Source organism: Vespula pensylvanica, chromosome 11, assembly GCF_014466175.1.
Source record: "Vespula pensylvanica isolate Volc-1 chromosome 11, ASM1446617v1, whole genome shotgun sequence".
NCBI classification, from domain to species: Eukaryota; Metazoa; Arthropoda; class Insecta; order Hymenoptera; family Vespidae; genus Vespula; species Vespula pensylvanica.
Window position 1 is genome coordinate 3,167,915 of NC_057695.1, and position 20,048 is coordinate 3,187,962.

Genomic DNA, 20,048 nt, shown 5'->3' on the forward strand with positions numbered 1-20,048 from the left:
AAAAGTAGGAGGATAAGAAGCAAGAAGAAAAGATTCTTGGCACAGTGACGAGAACTAGCGTTACTCCTTCCTTTGCAAACAGAGAGAGAGAAGATAGTCGCCTCTCACGAGACCCTCGGAGATACGAAATCAATGTCGCTGGACTAAAGAAAGAAAAAACGTCGTTCCGTGATTTATCGTAGTAAAATATATATTTGCGCCTCAGCATGCGACCCATTCTGGAACGTCGATTACAATTTAATGCCAATGCAACTCGTGTAGATGTTGCCAAATAAGAATATACATTTGTTTATCCTAGATAAACTATGAAAGCATTATAGAGATAGTGCTTTCAAAAGTAAAAGAAAACTTTTGACCAATAGGAATTTCAACAATTTTTTTCTACATGAAAATATTTTTTTCTCAGTGTTCTATAGGAATAAAATTCTAGACAGTAGTTCTTTAAATTGATATCGAATTAGCGAACAATCTCCGTTATAACCACAGAATTATTCTTTGAAACTGAGCGAACGAGAGTTTTATTCCACGAAAACCACTCCTTTCGTCAGTATCATGTAAGCGAACGAAGGCATTATATCTGTATATGTGTCTTATGGGACGTCCGTGTTTTCCAGTCAGCCTGAATGAAGATTTAATGCAAATGCAATGCATTCGTTCCAGTTTGCCATTTCTCTTACTCTCCTTTATCGTCTTCCAGCATCGCTTTTTCCTTCTTCCTCTTCTTTCGTGCTCGTCACTCGAGCGACCAATCCTCGTATCACGCACGAATACATCGAGCCATTTGTATGTATCTCTATGTATTCACCTATGTAGATTGCTACATTTCGTATTCTACTATATATCTATATCTCTATATATCTATATCTCTATATATGTGGGTATACACAACCGGACGTAGACTTATGCGAACAATTTGATTGGGTATTTCCATCTGGACCAAGTCGGCAGAATGTCAAGTCAAAAAAGCAAGTCGGTGAGAGCGATAAACTTTCTACTTCGAACGTTATTTTTTCTTATTCTATTTATATCCACGTATATTTATACGCTTGTATATAAGTAGACATATACCTAGTATATTAATATGTACATTATGTATCATATCAAGCGTCCTTTCATCCGATCCAACCATTTCGATGAAGATCTGAAAAGTGAATTTGTGTACGCAAGTAAATGGATCGAAGTCGACTTTCTTGTATCTTTCCTATACGTTGTTTAAACTCACTCCCATTATTATTGCAAGATATATAATGAAAGCTTTCTTATACATGAATTCTCAATTTTAAGATAAGTGATTTTCTTCATTGTTGTACTTCTGAATATATTTTTGTGTTTTCTATAAACGTTAGTCAAATTTGAAGTCAACAATTTTAACATCGATTTACATTCTACGAAGAAATCGTTGTTGAATCCTATGAGTTAATTATCCGAATGCTTTCTATAGTTTGTTCTTCTCTCAATCCTGCCAGTCAAAAGTTCCTTCTTAGTACTCGCCGAATTGAGTTAGAGGGTTTAATCCCTTCCCACATAAAGCTCGTTCGTTCGAAGCTGGATATCGAATTTTCGAGGGATTCGTGATGTGTGATATGGCCGGCCTTCGCGTCCTCATCGTCGTTGTTGTACTTCGGACATTTGCATCTAAATTTACGCTACCATTTAGATTGTAACCGCTCGATGAGAGATCGTAGAAATCCTTGACTTTATTTACTCGACGGTTTCGATCTATGTGGGACAGTGATGGGATCTAAAAAGCAAAAAGGATCACAACGACTCGATTTCTGGAAGTAAACGAGGTGAGGCGAGCGAAAATTTAACGCCAATTTATTTATTGCCTTTCTCTGTCTACCTTTTTCGCTCTTCTAGTCGTTCTCGTTTTATTTTCCAACACTCGACGTGTCGGACATCTCACGTACACACAATACGCACAAACTCACGTACGTATACGCTTCACGTACAGACGTTATTTTCACGAAAATAAAACGTATTTTCATGAAGGACAAAATGGCCAGGTGAAACTTTTACGCGAATAAAAGAATTCGTGGGAATTGGGACGACGAACGGCATTGTTTCTATCAATATTTCTCGTTTCTCTTTATAGATTCCTTTGAACACGATATACTCTTATAGAAAAGATGTTAATCGGTAAAGATAAATATTAAGTAAAGTAACTTTCCTCGACTTTCGCGTCGAGAGTTTTTATTTCTTTCCTTCCTTCCTTCCTTCCTTCCTTCCTTCCTTCCTTTCTTTCTTTTTCTTCCTAGTTATGGGCGAAAGAACCGGAGCATCTGGTAGCAGCGGCCTCCAAATTGGACGGTTCACTGGGTGGCAGTCAAGTGTGAAGAATGTGAAAACGTTCGCCGCTGAAAAATCGTTAAGCGCCTCGACCGTTCGAGATTTACGTTCCATTCTGTTTCATCTAACGCGCTTTGTCCGAGTCTTGCTCCTTCCACAGCGAGAGAATGAGAGAGCATAAAAAAAAATTTACCGGCTTGTCCTAATTCTTTAGTCGATATAACAACTAAAATATACGGTTAAAAAGAGAAAGGAGAAGTAGGAAAGAGGGAGAGACAGGGAGAGAGAGAGAGAGAGAGAGAGAGAGAGAGAGAGAGAGAGAGAGAGAGGGAAAGAAAAAGAGAAAGAGGAAACCGTGAAAAAGTAGGCCAGCATTTGAGGAATACCGATCCGCTTTATCGAGAATCTTCTTCTCATCTGCTCAACAGATCTAAAACTTTTCGATCGAGACCGAGTTGTTTGGAGAACACCGTAGACGAGCGTAAAAGTTGAAACAGTTTTGATCGCGAACTCTTTAAAAGTAAAAGCATCGCCACATATCTTTCCTCTCGTATGTTGGTTTCAGACGTTTTAAGAAACTCGACGTCCGAGCTTTTTTCGCTGTTTCTTTTGTGTTATCAACTGTCGAATGAACTTTTGTGATATCAAAAGTACGAAAAAAGGATTTCAAAATTTTGTTAACTCTGTACGTATTATCGAAGATAAGATTACGTTGTTTTGAAGATCCTACAAACACAATTCCAAATTAATTTATTTATTTTTTGACTCAACTTGATTTCGAAGTAATACTAAAGATGCTCAGTCTCTTTTTTTGTCATACCTCCACCCAGACAGTCCGTTTAACAATCCGTGCTGATTGAGCCAAGATAACCTAAGGTAATGATGCGGCAGACATTTTATGAGGAACATGACATAAGCAAATGGAGCGCAATAAGGAGTTCTAACCTCTATGAATATGTGGATGCATAAATTCTCTGATACTTTGACCACCATAGTCTGATTTGCATTCGACTACTGCTACGAATTCTTCTCTTCTCTTTTTTTTTCTTTTCATTTCTTTTCTTTCCTTTTCTTTTTTACACGAGAAGGCAGTAACCATACGCTCTTTCAGTATTCTCATCTTTGTTCACCTTTCAAGTCGTTAAGGAGTTCTTCCTTCTCGTCTACTACCACTTTCCTTCGCACCAATTTGCAAGTCATCATCTTTGAACGCTCGGAGCCTTCAAAGGAAGACCTTGCTCGAGAGCTCAGGATCTCGTTACGAAAAGGGTTTCGCGTGTACGCGCGAGATTCGCCAAGAAAAGTGTAGGAATTTGAAAATCGGTCGGGTTATATTAATTCCTTGAGTGGTACTGCGCGTCCCTACAAAGGAAACTCATCGATCCTATGGGCGATACTCGGAAAAAGAATTTTTTTCAGAATTACAGCATTTAAATTTCCCGCAACTTTATAACTGCTAGTTCTAAAAGGGTTGATGAATTTCCAGTTACATCTTTTTATCTCGCCTCTTCCCAAACTTTTTCATCGAACGTTTCAACGGGACGGTTCAGACGAGTTCAGTTAAATCCCTTCTATCTTTGCCCTTTTTTCATGTTTTTTCTTTCTTTCCTTTTTTCTTTTTTTTCTTTTAATTTAATCGAATTAATCGAAAGTCAGCTTTGCTTTGTATATTTAGCCGCAAAAGGAAATAACGCGGCTGAAAGAACGTAGTAAATTACGAGTGGTGAAAGAATCGCAAGAATGCTCGAATCTCTTGATTACTTTTTCACGGAAAAAGTAATCGTCTTTTCCCCTCTTACTCTTTCTCTCTTTTTATGTCTAGTTACAAGCGTCAAATATTTAATTTTAATGGAAAAATTTGACCCTGTCTTTGCGATATGGCTCCGTGGCTTTTCAAAGCCAATGCGACAAGTCTAGACAAAATATCCAGAGCGATTTATTCTGTTATAAATGAGACGTTCAAGAAACGAAGGATCATATATATTTTTCAATCCGAATGAAAAGCGAACGATACGTCTTGCTAAAAAATGAGAGCACGTCATCGGTCGTTTTTGGGTGATTGATCACCCGCCCTAAACATTTCCGAACCCCTTCTCTTCGAAATCTTCTTCGACGAATAGTAATCTATTCGATGTTTGTTCGTTACTGAAAATGTCGATATTAACGAGAATAACACTTCAACATTGCTTCGAAATATAAACTTGAATGTAATTTGGAAGTCCCTTTTTAATGGTAGTTTAAAAATAGAAGAGGAAATTCCTCGAAGGATTAGTAATCCGTGCTGGTTATATTTACCAACCTATCGGCTAATGATCTAAAATCACGAAAATGCTCTACTCAAATCTCATTTATCCATAAATGTAAATTTATAATCGTCAATATCTAACACGTTGATATTTTTACAGATTTAAAACAGTATGATTACGGTTGAGGTCAAATTGGATGAGATGGTAAATAAATGAGTATAGGAAATAAATTGCGTCTAGACAACATATGTCGATAGGCTCGTGAATATTTATTCACGACGTTCACTGTCGAGTTTGATAATCTATGAGCTTAAAACAGATGTCTCCGGAAAGAGACTTCGGTCTAAGTTTAGAAAATAATAAGTTTCTGGAGTCGTTTCTTTTTCCTGTGAAACTTCATAATTTCTTTCTATCCACGGTATCGAGATGTTATCTGGAGATACGGATGATTTTTTAACGAGACTCGTAACGAAAAAAGTCATTCAGGCTCTTTTTCATTTCGACGAAGCAACTACTTCTAAGAAGTTAAATATAATACTGTGAAATGAAACCTTATGAGAACTTGAATAGAATAGCAAAAAGCGAAATACTCGACTCTAAAAGCCTATCCATGAAAATCTACTCTTTCTTGAAAATATTTTCCTTAGAGGATAGATGACGAAGGCACTAATGAACGCTTACCGCGATTATAGCGATTAAAATGTTTGAATAAAGGGGAGGAAATGAAATCCGTGGAAGAGCAGGGCCAAAAGAACAGGGTCGAAAGAGCATGGTCGAAAGAGCAGGTCGATCGAAAGTATCGTGGCGAAACGTAGTATGTTTCTGTTGCAGGGGGAAAAGGGTGATGGCCCGTACCACGCGCTCGCGACGAAAAATGGCGAATACGAGCGATGCTCCCTCGACTGCGAGCAGCCTTTTGTCGAGTACGACGACGACGCCTTTCAGCAACCCCACGTCAACGACCTATTCGACCGAGGGCTATACATTCAATTACAGCGACCTCGCGAATTTTGCCGGCTACTCCTTGGATGAGCTGAATCACACAGGACTTTGGATAGACGTGTGGAACGGCACCGAGGTTGCTGATAACGTGACTGAGAGGTTAAATGCCACTGTATTGATACCCGGTGGCTATTGCGACGAGTGGGAGGCAGCGCAGCACAAACTCTTCCAGGTGAGTTCATGCTGGATATTCTTTTCCTTTTACATCCCTAAGATGGAAATAAAGCACCAAATTCTACACGTATATTCGTATTTTTTATCAAGGGTCAATAACTTGATCACGTTGAAAATAATTAAATTCCAGAGAATTTTACTAATACTCTATTTCTTTGGTGAGTTTATCTTCGATATCGTATATATTCAATCGTGTTCTGCAAAGGGATTATGTTCGCAGTAAAACGATTTGGAATTTAAGCGATAACGAATCCTTGCCGATCCTGGACGAATTCGTTCGAACTCTCCTTCATTTTGTTCGCTTCTTGTTGAAACTCTCGGCAAACAGGAAAGTTGGCAGTGAATCCAAATCGGTATCTTAGAGTTTCAGAAAGAAACTTAATTGCACGTGATCTCGTTCCAGGCAGCGAATATATTCTTCATGGTGGCCTTTCTGGTACCGCGCTCATTTAAGGCCTCCGTCTTGGCCCTCCGTACATTTCTAACAGCCGGATTTATGCTGGCTGCGTTGTGGGCCGGTATCACCATATGTGCTCTCGACGCCATGCTCTGGTGTCTCATCCTCGGCCTTCTCAACGGCATACACTCCTTGATACTAGCTTGTCGATTTTTACCGCCTGCTCTCAGTCCGGAGCTCGCGGAATTATATCTCAAGCTTTTCAAACCTTACAAGGTCAGCAAGAAGCACTTTCAAGAATTAGCCAAAGAAGCGAGGATACTCAAATTAGATGCTGGTCAGACATACGCAACCGAAGGGATCACGCCCGCGGACGAAAGGCTATCAATACTTTTGCGTGGACAGTGAGTACTTATTTTTATCTATACGGAATAAATCAGCTTGTGTTTTTTCTCCTTTCATAGAAGAAAAAAATTCTCCTTTATTTTGTGAGTGATAACAAACCATTTTAAATGACATTATTGCGTGTTATAAAGAAGTATTTCAAATACTGAAGTATTTATACTGTATAAAATCGATTTAAAGGGTTCTTGCTATCAGTAAAAGCAAGAAACAATGAGCACGATGGACTTTGTACTGTGGTTAAGTTACTTTAAGAAAGGTAGATTTATAGGGTGTGCGTGAGCGAAAAACGACTGTCTGGATTTCAGGCTGAACGTAACGTGCGACGGTACCCACCTGCACCATGTCAGAGCTTATCAATTCGTCGACTCGCCCGAATGGGAAGCCACGCACGAAAACATCGATGACGTCTTCCAGGTAACGATACGAGCCGAAGAATCCAGCACATACATTTGCTGGACAAGGCTGAAATTGCTGAGGGTATTAAGGCATAGGCCGTTGCTAAAGGTCGTTCTCAACACCCTCATCGGTAAGGACATTACGTCCAAGTTATACGCCCTTAACGAGCAGCTCGCTGACGTCTCCACGGTCAGTGAGAACACCAGGTCGAATCCTTACAGAGGCGTCGCCAGAAGTCTTAGCGTCGACGCCGTAAACACAGAAACTGCCGGAAGAGTTCGCTCAACCACGTGGAAGGCGCAAAGGAGGCACAGTAATCCGCGTAGTGACAGTAAGAACTATTTGTAATTAATTACATTCACGTCAAACAATTATTACACGAAATCGTTTGTTCGTATTACTTCTAGAAATGAAGTTAACGTCTAGTTTATCCGATTCCTTATGCTCGTATTTATTTTAGTAGTTGATTTTATATATACCAACCTATAGTTATGAAACACAGTATACCATTATACGGGCAATTATCAAAAACTTGCAGCAGAACATACAAGCGAAAGTTTGCGAGACAACAATCCCGCCCGGATTTCTCAACTTCTAATAAACTAAATATCAGAGATCTATCATAACGTGTACACAAACTTTGAACACTTTCCTGTTCCAATTTTCTACATTGTCAGTATTGTTTGTTACCTTTTGATAGTTCATAGCATAAACAATATATCCTCCCAGATGGATTCTCCTGATTTTTTAAACTTTGGCTTAGTATTCATCCAAATTTCATCTGAAGCGCGTTATCAATGTTTGAGTAACGTTATAGTTTACAAGAACAAAAAAAACATATTAAATGAAAAATGCACCACTTTCTAGAAACGAACGTACGACATAGTTGCACTTTCACGGCTTCTATCGGGGAAATTAAAACATGGATATTGGTTTTATCTTCAGGAAGTTCACCGGCCCGATATTCTCATCAGTATTGGGCGCCTGTGGTGGCGAATCATTTTCCACCGACTTCGCCCTTCACCCAGGGCCAAAACCTCGGGTATTCGTTACTGCCGCAGGGTGTTCAATTCTCGCCACCACGGCGGGGGCCGCTCATGTCACATCCGCCATTGACGCGGCAACGTAGTGGCGGTGCGGGTGGCGATTACACCTTGCTACCTCAAACACCGAAGCTCGATAGGAAGCGTTCGAAAAAGGGCACGAGGGAGGTAAGTTCCGTTTGTGAAACGAACAAATCTCCTATCAAATAATGAAATATATAGCGAGATAGTCGAAAGAGAAACGAAACTAGAATGAAGGAATTAGTATGACGCATTTTCTTTGTCTGATTAATTACTTCTTCTTTGATAAATGTATCTAATTTTACATTTAATTAGCAATTTAAACGATTATTTAATCCAAGCACTTAATCTTAAAAGACTTTAAAATAGAATACAATAGAGGCTGCAATATTTTTATCGCGTCTCACCGATATTCAACCTTTTTTTTAAGATTAATTACACCATGTGTTCTGAAGTCGTAAAGTCGAATGAGAATTAGTTCCTCGTAAGAACATTACTGTAATTAAGTGCTTTCACGTTTCTCCGAATCCCGAACGAAAAAAAAGACTTATTACTTTGGCAGAAAGTTTCCTTATTTTCACGAGGATTTATTCGGTGATAAGTTACCGAGTCCTTTTTAAAGGAGATTTCTCGTTCCGTGTTCTCGATATGTCTATGGCAACAAAATATCCAAAAGGGAATGCAAGAAAGCTCTAGCGTATTAGCTGCGCATAATTCAAAGGAGAAAAAGTTCGGTCGAAAATGTAGCGACGCAAAAACTCAATTATCGTTCGTTCGCGAGCCAGAAAAGTGACTTGATATTGAGTTAGTATACCGAGCTGCTTTCGATGGCCTCAGCGAAAAGACTTTCTTCGGGCCAACAAAACTCGTAGAGAAGATAGGATAACGAAGTACCTTCCAACTGTTGCCCACGCGCGAATGGAGCAGCTGTCATCACGAACAGGGGTCGGAAGAGACTCTTCAGTTTCACGCGAGTCTCGGAAAATTAGTCCTAGTGTTGCTCCGATCGCCGGTGGTTAATTTTTGTGTTATCATGTTAATTTTTGCCTAACAAAAAAAACCTGAATGTTCGATTGGAAAAATGATCTCAAAATATTAATAACTACGTGATGATGATCTTTAATTAAAGTAATTATGTATAGTGAAAATAAAAGTAGTGAGAGATATTAATGAACGAATTTAATAAGTGGTGTTCGTGAAATTTCTGATGCGTTATTAACTCGTAAATATTCTAAAATAAGTTGAATCCGAAGTTGAATTCGAAGTACGGTAAAAAATGTGCCATAAGGGTTAAGAAGAGTAAACGCGAAAATTGCATGCCAGTTTCCTTGCACGCATAAGAAAATACACAGAAATAGCTGCGATAACATACTACAGAAACAAGTGTTAAGTACTTTCATAGATAAAACAACGTTTGTCGGACTTTCGTTATCTTATCATTAATATGTAAAGGACAAATATATGTTAAGTAATTACTATCACCTTGTTGAGGTTGCGATCTCTAACTTTATCGTGATTATTCGACAATCGTGTCGGGTTGAAAAGTTAAAGTTCGAGTACGAGCTTTTCGAGTTTTAAGAGCTTTTCAAAAGTCTTCCGAGTTAAGTATGAAATTCGTTTGACTTGCTAACAACAGACAGGTCAGCCAGTTCGACTGATTGTTGATTATTATTATTAATACGGTAATTATTAGACACCGACAGTATTAGACTCTTTAGCATAATACGATTACTCTCTGATATCTTTAAGGATTCGGTAAAGTCTAAGAAAATATACAGAAATGGCTTGATTACAAATCGTTAGAAAAACAGAGACGAAGTCCGTATATCAGAATTTACATTGCGAATAATATATTATCCCATAATTACAATTAGCAAATTATTATTGGAATATTAATGAAGATATTGATTTTCAGGTAACATTCGAGACGCCGGTATGACGGTCGCTCGACGGGGAAGGCCCAGCCAGCGTGCCGCTTCTTTCGCTGTCGCCGCTACGTTTTGCCTAGCCCCGTCGAGGTTTCGAGAATCTTAAGAAGCAAGTCAAATTCAAAAAAGGATTCTCATTACTCGAGCATTCACCTCCTCGGCGTCGATTTTGGTGGCATCCAGGCAAGCAGACGCGCGATGGAGGAAGAAGAGGAGGCCTATTGGCCGATCGTCAAGCCCCAACCTCTGGCCCCTCCTCCTCTTCGATGTCTATTCGGACTTATCAGGATGATCCGGACGTCGAAGAGACGACTCTGTGGTTCTAAAAAAATGCGATGAAACTCCTTCCGCGTGTGCAGGCTCCCTTTAAAAATATTTGCACTAGCTCGGACTCCTTCAGACTCTTTCGTAAATATCGCGAGTGCTACGAGCCTTATACACACACTTACACACAAAACAGACCCACATACACGCAGGTACTATTCGTACACCCGAAAAAATGAACGAAAAGAACTTTAAGTTGCTATAAGAAATAAAAAAAAAGGAAATCCGCGAACGAGAATGCATCGAGGTCGGACGAGAAAGGGAGTCGAAGGACGAAACGCGGTAAAGGGGTGGAGGAGAGGAAAATGGAAGAGCTTTTTTACCTTCACCGGAGAACGTCCTTCCTAATTTTTCGAGGAATCTCTATTTATATGTCTCTCTCTTTTTTCTTTCTCTCTTTTCTCTCTTTTCTCTCTCTCTCTCTCTTTTTCGTAGCTGAAAAATGTGAAGAAAGTTGGGAAGAGAGAAAAAGATGAAGAGAAAGGGTCGAAAAAAGAGATTGGAGTATATCGCGTTATATCTTAGATGTGCATAGCCTCTATGTACTTAAACCCATACATCGACTGTGATTATAACGGATATAATTCTTAAGTCTTTCAAGGGGTATCGCAAAAAATCGACTCTATTGAACTGTAAGTTTCTCAGCGACATCGATCTTATTATTTTAGGGAGTGTCTTCGTATCGTACGCGTTTGAGTCATTGCATCATGGACGCGTGATTCCAAACTTTTTCTTCCACCTAAATTGCCTAAAATATTTGTTTCATTGTTTTTCCATAATCAAGAGACACGTTCCTTAAATGTTAACATGTTCATTGTTCTTTTATGTCCTATTTATCAGAGTTAGGACAATTTTTGTTATAGGACTCCTATATAATATGTTGTTTAGAACTGTTCTGAGATTAATCTGCCTAAAGTGTGGTTCATGTATGGATGTGCATTAAAGAGTAGTAAACATGTTAAATTTGATAATCTATTTCTTCTCTTAGTTTCGCAACTTTTTTTACAAGTTCATCGTTAAAGTATCGTAAAGGAGTTAAAGTATTCGCTATTTATCTCTCTCTCTCTCTCTCTCTCTCTCTCTCTCGCTCTTTTTCTGACGAAAAAAAGAAAATCATTAGTCTTCCTCCGAGTTTTCCATCGACGTGTCCAAGCCGTATCGATCGTGGGTAGTTGCACAAAAAAACGAAGCTCCACTCGTTGCAAAAACGATACCTCGACTCAACACGAAGATCTCTAATCACGAGCGAAGTGATACTTGCACTATTTCAATATATCATGGGCCATTCTCACCTCTCCGCCACTCCATCACAATTCTCCCAACTCATCGACTTTAGAACAAACGCGTTCCGTGTTACACGAAACGCCAAATATAGAAACTAACTCCACGGACAAAAATGGACATGAGACATTGAAGTGAATTATCCAGATATATAATGCAATAAGTGCTTTGTTTAAAAAAAAAGAATTTAAAAATCTGCAATAAAGTGCTTCGAGAACAAATGAAAAAAAAAACAACAAATTGTAAAATAGTTGATTGCAAATGGAATTAAGAGACGAAATGGTTTATTATTAACACAGAATTTGAGGTGAAAGGAAGAAAAGTAGGCGTGCTAAAATAGATACACATATGTAAAGAAGAGAAAAAGAATAAAAAGAGGAGGAGGAGAGGGAGGGGAAGAAAACGACGAAGGAAATAAAGAAGAAGGACTACGATGATGACACAAATTAAGAAAACATGTGTGTTTGTATGTTTCTATGTTTATATAATCCCCGCGTGTGAAAGCCAGGTCGAAGAAGATTTAGAAAAAAAAAAACCAAAGACGCATAAACGATTTAAACAAAAGAAACATTAAATTTCGAAAGTTTAAAGGACGAGTGAAAAATATTGCGCAGAAAAGAGTGCTGGCATAGTGACAGACAAACAAAAATATGAGAAATGGGAGTAAACGCGCGTGTGTGTCTATGCGTGCGTTGAATTACGTTGAAGAGAGAGATATGCTGACGAAAATAAAACGAAACAAAAAAGTTTGTAGAGTACGCTTGCGAGTCGATCAAATGAGCGTGCGTGTGTGATAATTATTAATAATAATAATTATTATTATAATAATAATATTAATATTAATATTAATAAAAATAATAATAATAAAAAAAATAATAATAAAAATAATAATAATAATAATTAAAAAAAACCGGAGCAAAGGATCTTACACGTCGGAAAATATGTTTCGTACCTGATAGATTTTGCTATGTAATACATCGCGTTTCTTAGATGATGACGTTCCATGTTTCGAATTCTTAACACTTGCATTGCGTCATATAAAAATAGGATAAATATGAAAATAATTCGGTAAAAAAAAATTATTTTTCTTTCTTCTCCTTTTTATTCTTCAATTGGATGAATAGTATACGCATTAAGTTTATAAGATTACATTAAAATCAATGCTGCTTTTTCCATCTTTTTGTATCCTAATTTGCAACGAAAGTGTTAAGAAATCGGTACGATGATCTTTGCAAATTGCGTAGTAAGAATCCTTAATGTAGATCAATCGTTTCACTGAAGGATATATTTTGCTTTCGACTTCGACTAGTGGGCGTGTATCTAGCAATCATATACATACATGTATTATATCGAGTCGCAATGATATTTATATACGAGCATCGTTATATAATTCATCGTTACGATTTGTCCATTATAAAACGAAGTACAAACTATTCGTTGTTTGGTTTCCGATCGACGTGCCTAGCCTGCATTTTGTGTTTTAGAAAAGTAGAAAAAGTAAAATATGATCTTTCCTCGTTTACCATAAGCAATAGCATTTAAAAACCTGTGTAGAATTAACACATGACACGAGGAAGTATCGATCGATATAATGCACACACACGCGCGATAGTTGTTACGGACTCGAATCCATCGAACGCGAATCGTTTTTTCTATTGTATATAAATATATCGAGCGAGCAAAAATTTCGTTCTTATAATGTCGAGTAAAAAAGAAAAAAGAGAGAGAAAAATTTGTTTTATCATTTTTAAAGCGTTGTTGCTTCACGAAGGATGGAGAAATCAAATGAAAATTGAAAAGAATTAGGTACGTTCAAACGCGGCTCGTCCCGATTCTTTGACCACCAAATCAGCCGCACGTCGATATTGGCACGAAACCAGCTGTGCGAAACGCAAGGGCCGAATTTCTGGCTTGATTTTAGGCTGAGTTATTTACATACGAATAGAGACCGAACGGAATGCATTTGGCAAATATTTCTTCGTACGCTCGATCGTTTCGACGTCCACATATGCGTTTAATGTACACGATACAGACAAAAAATATTTCACAGTTGCATACGCGATTATGAAATATAAGTTACGAGCTCGAGCTCAAAGTACCCCATCCCTTTTTCTGTCTCTCTCTCTCTCTCTCTCTCTCACTCTCTCACCCTTACACTCTTTCTCTTTCTCTTTCTCTCTCCCTATCTGTGAAAAAGATACAAATTCTTTCGGTTTATTTACATTTAAATTTTCTATTCCATACTATCAGTGGCAAATATTAATTATCAACCGATCGATACTCGGCTGCGATAATTTCAGAAAAGGTACGAAATAAAGAAATCGCAAATGAAAAACACATATCAAACGTAGGGTGCTAGAGTAAGCTATTGTATATTTGAATAATGGTTTATTTACTGAATTATTTTCATGGAATGTAATTTTGTAATGATCTCCGATAGATTTGCTCGATAGATGAAAAATATAAAATTCATATATTTTATTGGACTCTGACAGAAAGTTATTGAAAATAATAAAATAAAATTTTTACATTCAGTCACCCTACTTATGCATCGAATTTACTAGAGAAAGAATTGTTAAAATATCTTGTTTTCGAGAGAGAAAAATAGCTTAAAAGCAAAAGAGAGATAGAGATAGAAAGGGAGAGAATACGTGAAGTAAAAGAACAATATATTTTCCGACGTAGGATCGGCTTTAAAAAAAGGGATGCGTCTGAATGTGCGCGAGTGTCTTTATCGATGTTGTGAACCGTGTTACGAGAAACAAATAAAATGAACAAAAAAGAGGAAGAAGAAGAAAAAGAAGGAATATAATGAGGAAAATAAAACACAAGAGACTACAGCGACGACTGCAAAAAAAAAGAAATAAGAAAACGTACGTAAAGCCAACAAACACACCACCGTGACTCATGATTACAATAATAATTGATGACGATGTTTACGACGAAGCGAAAAAGAAAAAAAAAGAAATACTAACACCGTACAATGAACAAAGACGACAAGCACTGTATATTATTACTATTATTTATTATTACGATATGTTCGTTGACTATTATGTTAGAAATAAAAACTACATTGAGAAATGACGTGTTTCTGTATGATTCATTTCGAAATATTTGTTTTTCCCATCCACCCATTTACTGTTTTATTATTTTTATTTATTTATTTTTTTTTCATTAAAAATGTAATGAGAAAAAAGAAGATGCCTGTGGATCGAGGTCTACTAGTTACTGCTAAAATAATGAAATGGAATACGAGAATATAAGAGAGTAAAAAAGAGAAAGAGAAAAAAGGGGGAAAATAGGGAATGATGTACATAGAGGTACTGGAATGATGGTATAAAAGGTGCTTCAAGGATTATAACCCTTGAATCCTTTCTCTCGTTCTATCCGCTCCTCTCTCTTTTTCCTTTTATATGTATCTCTGCCTCTCTTTATTCTTCTCTATTTTTCACCGTCGTCATTACGACTCGTCACTCGACAAGAGTAAATGGAGGAAAAAGGAAAAGAACGAAGTATTTTGACGTTTCCGAAGGACGAAGGATTCGTGGAATCTTTCTAGCTGTGGCGTCGTTAAGAAAGGTCTAGGTAAATGCGGATGGATTTCCTGGCAAGGAGTAGCCTTAAATCTGGGTCGTCCACGATATTTAGTTGCCAATATTCGATACACCATTCCTCCTATTACGACACAATTCTTTCTGTTTCTTCGAGTGGAGGATGTTTCGTAGTAGGGACTTAATATTTCTTGATTTCTCAATTCTCTCATGCAATTTTTACGTACGATATTTCATACAATATACATTTAGATATACATCTCTATACATTGTCTTTGCAATAAATTAATATTTAAAAAATGACCAACAATAAACAGCGTATATGTTATAAAAAAAAAAAATAAATAAAAATAGAGAGCACATGCCATTAAAAATTTATACTATATCTGATTCTCGTTTCTCCTAATTCTGCAGTCGATTCGAATATTAAATATAAATATCTATCAAATTTGTATTGCTACATCGCCGTAGCTTCCTTTCTCGATAACTAAAATACCGAGCTAATAAAGATTCAGTCTTCTCCATAAAGATTGTATGAGTTCGATGATAAAAAAAAAGAAACGATCGTTCCTGTCATACTCATCAATATTATTGGATGAGTATGACATATAATGTTACTGGACGTCACGAAATAGGAATAATTCGATTAAATACCCTGTATATGTCTTTGAAAAAATAATGGTGGCTTGAAAGTCAACAAATTTGTCTCTGCAGTATGAGTTGGTAATAATTTGCTGCTCAAAAATATTGGCGTCGTTAATACGGTCGTATTATTTTTATCGGCTATCTCGATTCCTTTGTCGTCGTCGATTCTTGATACCTTTATATGCACCTTTGAACCTGCATCTTCTGTAACCTATAACGAGTGCGTTTCTCATTTGAGATTTGATTTTTATATATATTTAAATGTTACATATATATATAATATATATATATATATATATATATATGTATATATATATATAAAACATTTAAGTAAGACAATTCTTACTTTAATTTGTACTTTCTTCTCACCGATATGAAATGCTCTCGAACCAAAATCCTCGTCGCGGTCATTATAATGTTCGTTTCCAGTGTATTCGTGAGTATCGTCTCTGTCGTAGTATTTCTCGTAATAACGATTTCTACGTTTTTCTTCACGTTTGGGTAGCTGGATAATTATCGTGTATGGTTGATTGTCCGAGACTGAAGATTCTTCGTAGAGAGGCGCATATCTAGAAAGTATTATGAACGAGCGGATTATATTAATATCACTTACAAGTATCATTTTCTTTTTCACGCTAATAACTATAACTTCTCGAAATCTTTCTGATCGACATTTATTACAAGCCGATCGTAAATCGTCCATATGCACGATTTTACAACGGAGTGAAAGCATGAATAGGTACATGAAACCCATCGTACTAAAAATTTATGACCAACCTAATGTCCAATTTATCTCAACGATTCTAAGTACTTATATTGATTGATGAATATTTAACGAAGAAACAAAATAAAATAAAATAAAATAAAAGAACGCGATTAAAACGGCAACAAAGTTTGAATGATTCAATGAAAAGATAAAACGTAAAAGATTTTACAATGTGTAGATTGATTAATGTTCCTTATAATTAATGTCACCATTTTATTTATTACACGCATATGAATTCATCGTAACGACAACATGAAATTTATTACACATTGTGGTAAGTATTTATGGCAGGTTACACGGTCGATAACCTCCAAGATTACGCATAATGAGAAAGTGTCCGTCTGAAAAAGTAGGACGAGTTCCCTTTATTCTCGAAGAACAGACTAATTTCGTCCGAAAACAGTGTCTTTATAGCGATTAGACTACATTCGGGAGATAACGAAAATGAGAGCTCGCAATTAGTCTCAAAGATAATTATACCCATCGTATGAGATTTTGAATAGGTTTTTTAAGTACTATTGTAGTTTCGTGTGGTCCTGAAAGTGGGTTAACGTTACTAAAAGATAACGCAAAAGGTATGAAAAAAAAAGAGTGTAAAAAAATAATAAAATAAAAGATTCAGTTTTAAGTAAGAATAAAAATGAAGGAATGAAATGTTCTTATGTAACGATTTCCTTTACCACGAGTTATTAAAATATTGTTCTAAAGACAATCAGACGGAATTAAAGCAATTATGATACGACCAACTAGATTTCTACAATATGTTCATTTCCATATCATTCGGTGCTAACTTCGAGACAATCATTATAGATTTCGCATAATAGTGTTACTAAGTAACTGTACGAATCCATTTCTCAAAGTTTCGAGTTCCATTAGAAGGGTTCGCAAGCTATGAGATATGTACGAGTATATCACATAAGAGGGTGCCAAATATCCATAGATGTCCAACGGTGTTGTAAGTGCGAATGAGGTACTATCGATTTTACGCAAAACCATGCCATGTATAACTACGGTCGTCTAGCAACGAAGTCTCATTCAATTAATCAATCGTGGATAGCTATTTAGACTAATTAGATTACGCACTCACGCATTCGCGTTAAACTTGAAAACTTACGAGTATGTCTATCAATTTTATTTTTTAATCTTTCTAATAAATCGATGTCGAAAAGTATCGAACAAAAATAGTAAAACTTACAAAGAATAAAGCACGCTGTGAAGTAGAGCGAATTAATAATTTGAGCGATTATTACAATCACGTCCGTCCGTTCGTAAACTTGGATTCCGACTGACGATCGATATTGATCTTTTACGCCTTAATATCTGGCGTGTTGATTGTAATGTAAACACAAGACAAGGCTAAATAATACCGTAACGATATTGTAATTGCTCTACGTGTTGTTTATTTTAATCTTACCTTGGGTATCCAGGACGAGAATAATAATGGTTCTTTGTAGATTTTTTTGCTCCATAATATTTCGGCGAACGAGAGATCCAACGTGATCGTCCTCGTGACTTTGGATTGTAAAATTTATATGATCTTATGTATTTGTGTACTTCGAACAGTTCCACGAATTCCATTAACAATATGAAAAATAGAACGAACGCTAAAGCCTATGAAGAAAAAAGTATTTTACAAATTTTATATTCAATGAGAATTTTATATTTGAAATATTTTTAATAATCATGATGTTAGGAACGACTACTCGCTTTTAAGTTCATATTCGTAATATTTCGTATATATCTCGGAAATATTTTACGAGGACGTTTTTAATCTCGAATTGTCAAAGATTTTTATAAGAAAATCTTCTATTCTCACGATTTCAATGATCATCCTTAATTAATTAATTCATTTGCGTAATTCTATCGTTGTATGATGATTTAAAAGATATTTAATACACGTACTTTGACGACGGATATAGATAGACCGGCGTCGAATAACTTGAAAGGTATTTCTCTGTGAATCTTCTTTTATACTTTCCCCACCTTTCGCTTCGGTATCTTCAAGGTACTGGAGAGGAAGAGAGACAAAGTGAAAAAAGCGTTTCTTTTTTCTGGTGTTAAAGCGTCTAGTGTCATTCTACGTTATTACATTTCTTCCTTATCTGTATCGTGATCCGTTAGGTTTCTAATTGCAAGTACTATAACTTTTTAGAACAGAACGACAAGTTATGAAAAATTTCACGATTTTTCTCTTAGATGTTCTCCTTTTAAGGTACGTTACAGCAAATTTAAAAATGCAAAATCTTTCCGAAATAATCGGATTATTGATCTTAGATTCTGATTAAGTTTTTTGACAAGGTCTGTTAAAAAATATGAATAAAAAGAAATATGTGTGTGTGTGCAACTATATGTGGTAATGAGAAATACCTTTATATGTGTTTATGCAAATATATGCACTATTTTTCTTTGTAATATTATTTCTTTATCATGACCCAATGAAATAAATCCATGCTTTTGATGCGACACTCGGTATCATCAATTTATACATATCAATATGACAGATGCAGAGAATCGAGTTTAATATCGTTGATTGACATTCCGTGCATCTCTGCTCTTTCATCGGCAGTTTAATGCTTACGAGGATGAAAAGCTTGAAAGTTGTGACAAAGGGAGAGGAAAAAGAAGAGGTCGGTCTCGTAGAATAATAATTTTTACTCCTCGAGAAGCTACAACCCGTGGAATACCTACTTTCTTCGTTCTCTTCACTTTCATTAATTTCTACGACAAGGAGAAGGATCGAAATGAGCCTAAGAAATCTAAATAATAAAATAACGAAAAATCTTTGATGGCGTAGTGATTCGTTTGCCGCATCTACTTTTAAGTGAAAAAGAAAGAAAATAAAAAATAAATAATATTTTGAAAAACGTTATGTTCAAAGAAATGAACAATTTATAATAAATGCTATTTCGTTGTATAAAACATTTACGACATCTATTCTTAATTCTTTGTTTTTAATTTCATTCATCTAGATGCGACAAATAAATTACTTTCCAACGAAGACGAAACCGTATTCTTCTTTAAATATTTTATGATTTTATTATATAATCATCGACATAGTGACTCTCTTTCTACTAGTGGAGTGTCCGTTTGAAAAGACGTATCTTGAAGGAAGGATCCGATGGCTTTGGAAGCGCTTCTTGATGGATGATAAAGCAAAAGGATTGTCGAGTCTCGAAGGAAAGCCTTTTCATTTCCGATTCAGTTCGCTTCCGTGAAGTTTTGAAAAGCGAAGCAATCGAGAAGTCGCGGTGAGAACGTCTCCGATGTCGCGACATTGGAGGCGATGAATAGGAAATGGGGAATGGATCAACGTGGGGTAAGAGAAAAAGAGACTTCTGGGTTTCGCGATCGATAATTAAAGACCCAGATACACGACTATCCTTGCTTCATCATCGAAAATGAAACTGTAGCTAATGTTACCACTCGCTTCCTTGAAAAGAAAATAAACGAGATGGACGATCATAAAAATACTTTTAGTTCCGCGTGGAGATTATCCAATAAAATGAACAAGCATGTAGACCAATGCATACTAACTCACGCTATATAATTCACGGTAATACTAATAAATATTGTTTAACTT

At 36.4% G+C, this 20,048-nt stretch overlaps 2 protein-coding genes across 6 annotated transcripts in view; one reads left to right on the forward strand and one right to left on the reverse strand.

The window, feature by feature from the left end:
* The window catches only part of LOC122632788 (blood vessel epicardial substance-like), a 44,767-nt gene extending 30,177 nt beyond the window's left edge, over positions 1 to 14,590 (forward strand). For 3 of the 4 annotated variants that reach the window (XM_043819973.1, XM_043819974.1, XM_043819975.1), the window contains 5 exons: positions 5,367 to 5,709; positions 6,115 to 6,512; positions 6,819 to 7,240; positions 7,855 to 8,120; positions 9,889 to 14,590. In XM_043819973.1, the coding sequence (XP_043675908.1) occupies positions 5,380 to 5,709; positions 6,115 to 6,512; positions 6,819 to 7,240; positions 7,855 to 8,120; positions 9,889 to 9,912 (1,440 nt within the window). In that variant the 5' untranslated portion in view covers positions 5,367 to 5,379 and the 3' untranslated portion in view covers positions 9,913 to 14,590. Of the gene's footprint in view, positions 1 to 4,692; positions 4,740 to 5,366; positions 5,710 to 6,114; positions 6,513 to 6,818; positions 7,241 to 7,854; positions 8,121 to 9,888 lie in introns of those variants that run through there. The other variant, XM_043819972.1, reaches the window with a different exon arrangement.
* On the reverse strand, positions 13,663 to 19,945 carry LOC122632790. 2 transcript variants are annotated; one of them, XM_043819978.1, is made up of 4 exons: positions 18,371 to 19,945; positions 17,883 to 18,079; positions 16,049 to 16,271; positions 13,667 to 15,913 (listed from the first exon to the last, which is right to left on the reverse strand). In XM_043819978.1, the coding sequence occupies exons 2-4, from the start codon at positions 18,044 to 18,046 to the stop codon at positions 15,704 to 15,706; spliced, it is 597 nt and encodes a 198-aa protein (XP_043675913.1). In that variant the 5' UTR covers positions 18,047 to 18,079; positions 18,371 to 19,945; the 3' UTR covers positions 13,667 to 15,703. The 2 variants fall into 2 exon arrangements, with proteins under 2 accessions (XP_043675912.1, XP_043675913.1); XM_043819977.1 differs by lacking the exons at positions 17,883 to 18,079; positions 18,371 to 19,945 and having other exon boundaries at positions 13,663 to 15,913; positions 16,049 to 16,565.
* Positions 19,946 to 20,048: the final 103 nt, after the last annotated feature.

Excerpts from the sequence above, each read along its gene's own strand:
- LOC122632790 (XM_043819977.1), bottom strand. The coding sequence starts at position 16,456 with ATGGGTTTCATGTACCTATTCATGCTTTCACTCCGTTGTAAAATCGTG. Across the intron at positions 15,914-16,048 it reads AGAAGAAAGTACAAATTAAA|GTTACAGAAGATGCAGGTTC; the intron begins GTAAGAATTGTC and ends CACTCGTTATAG.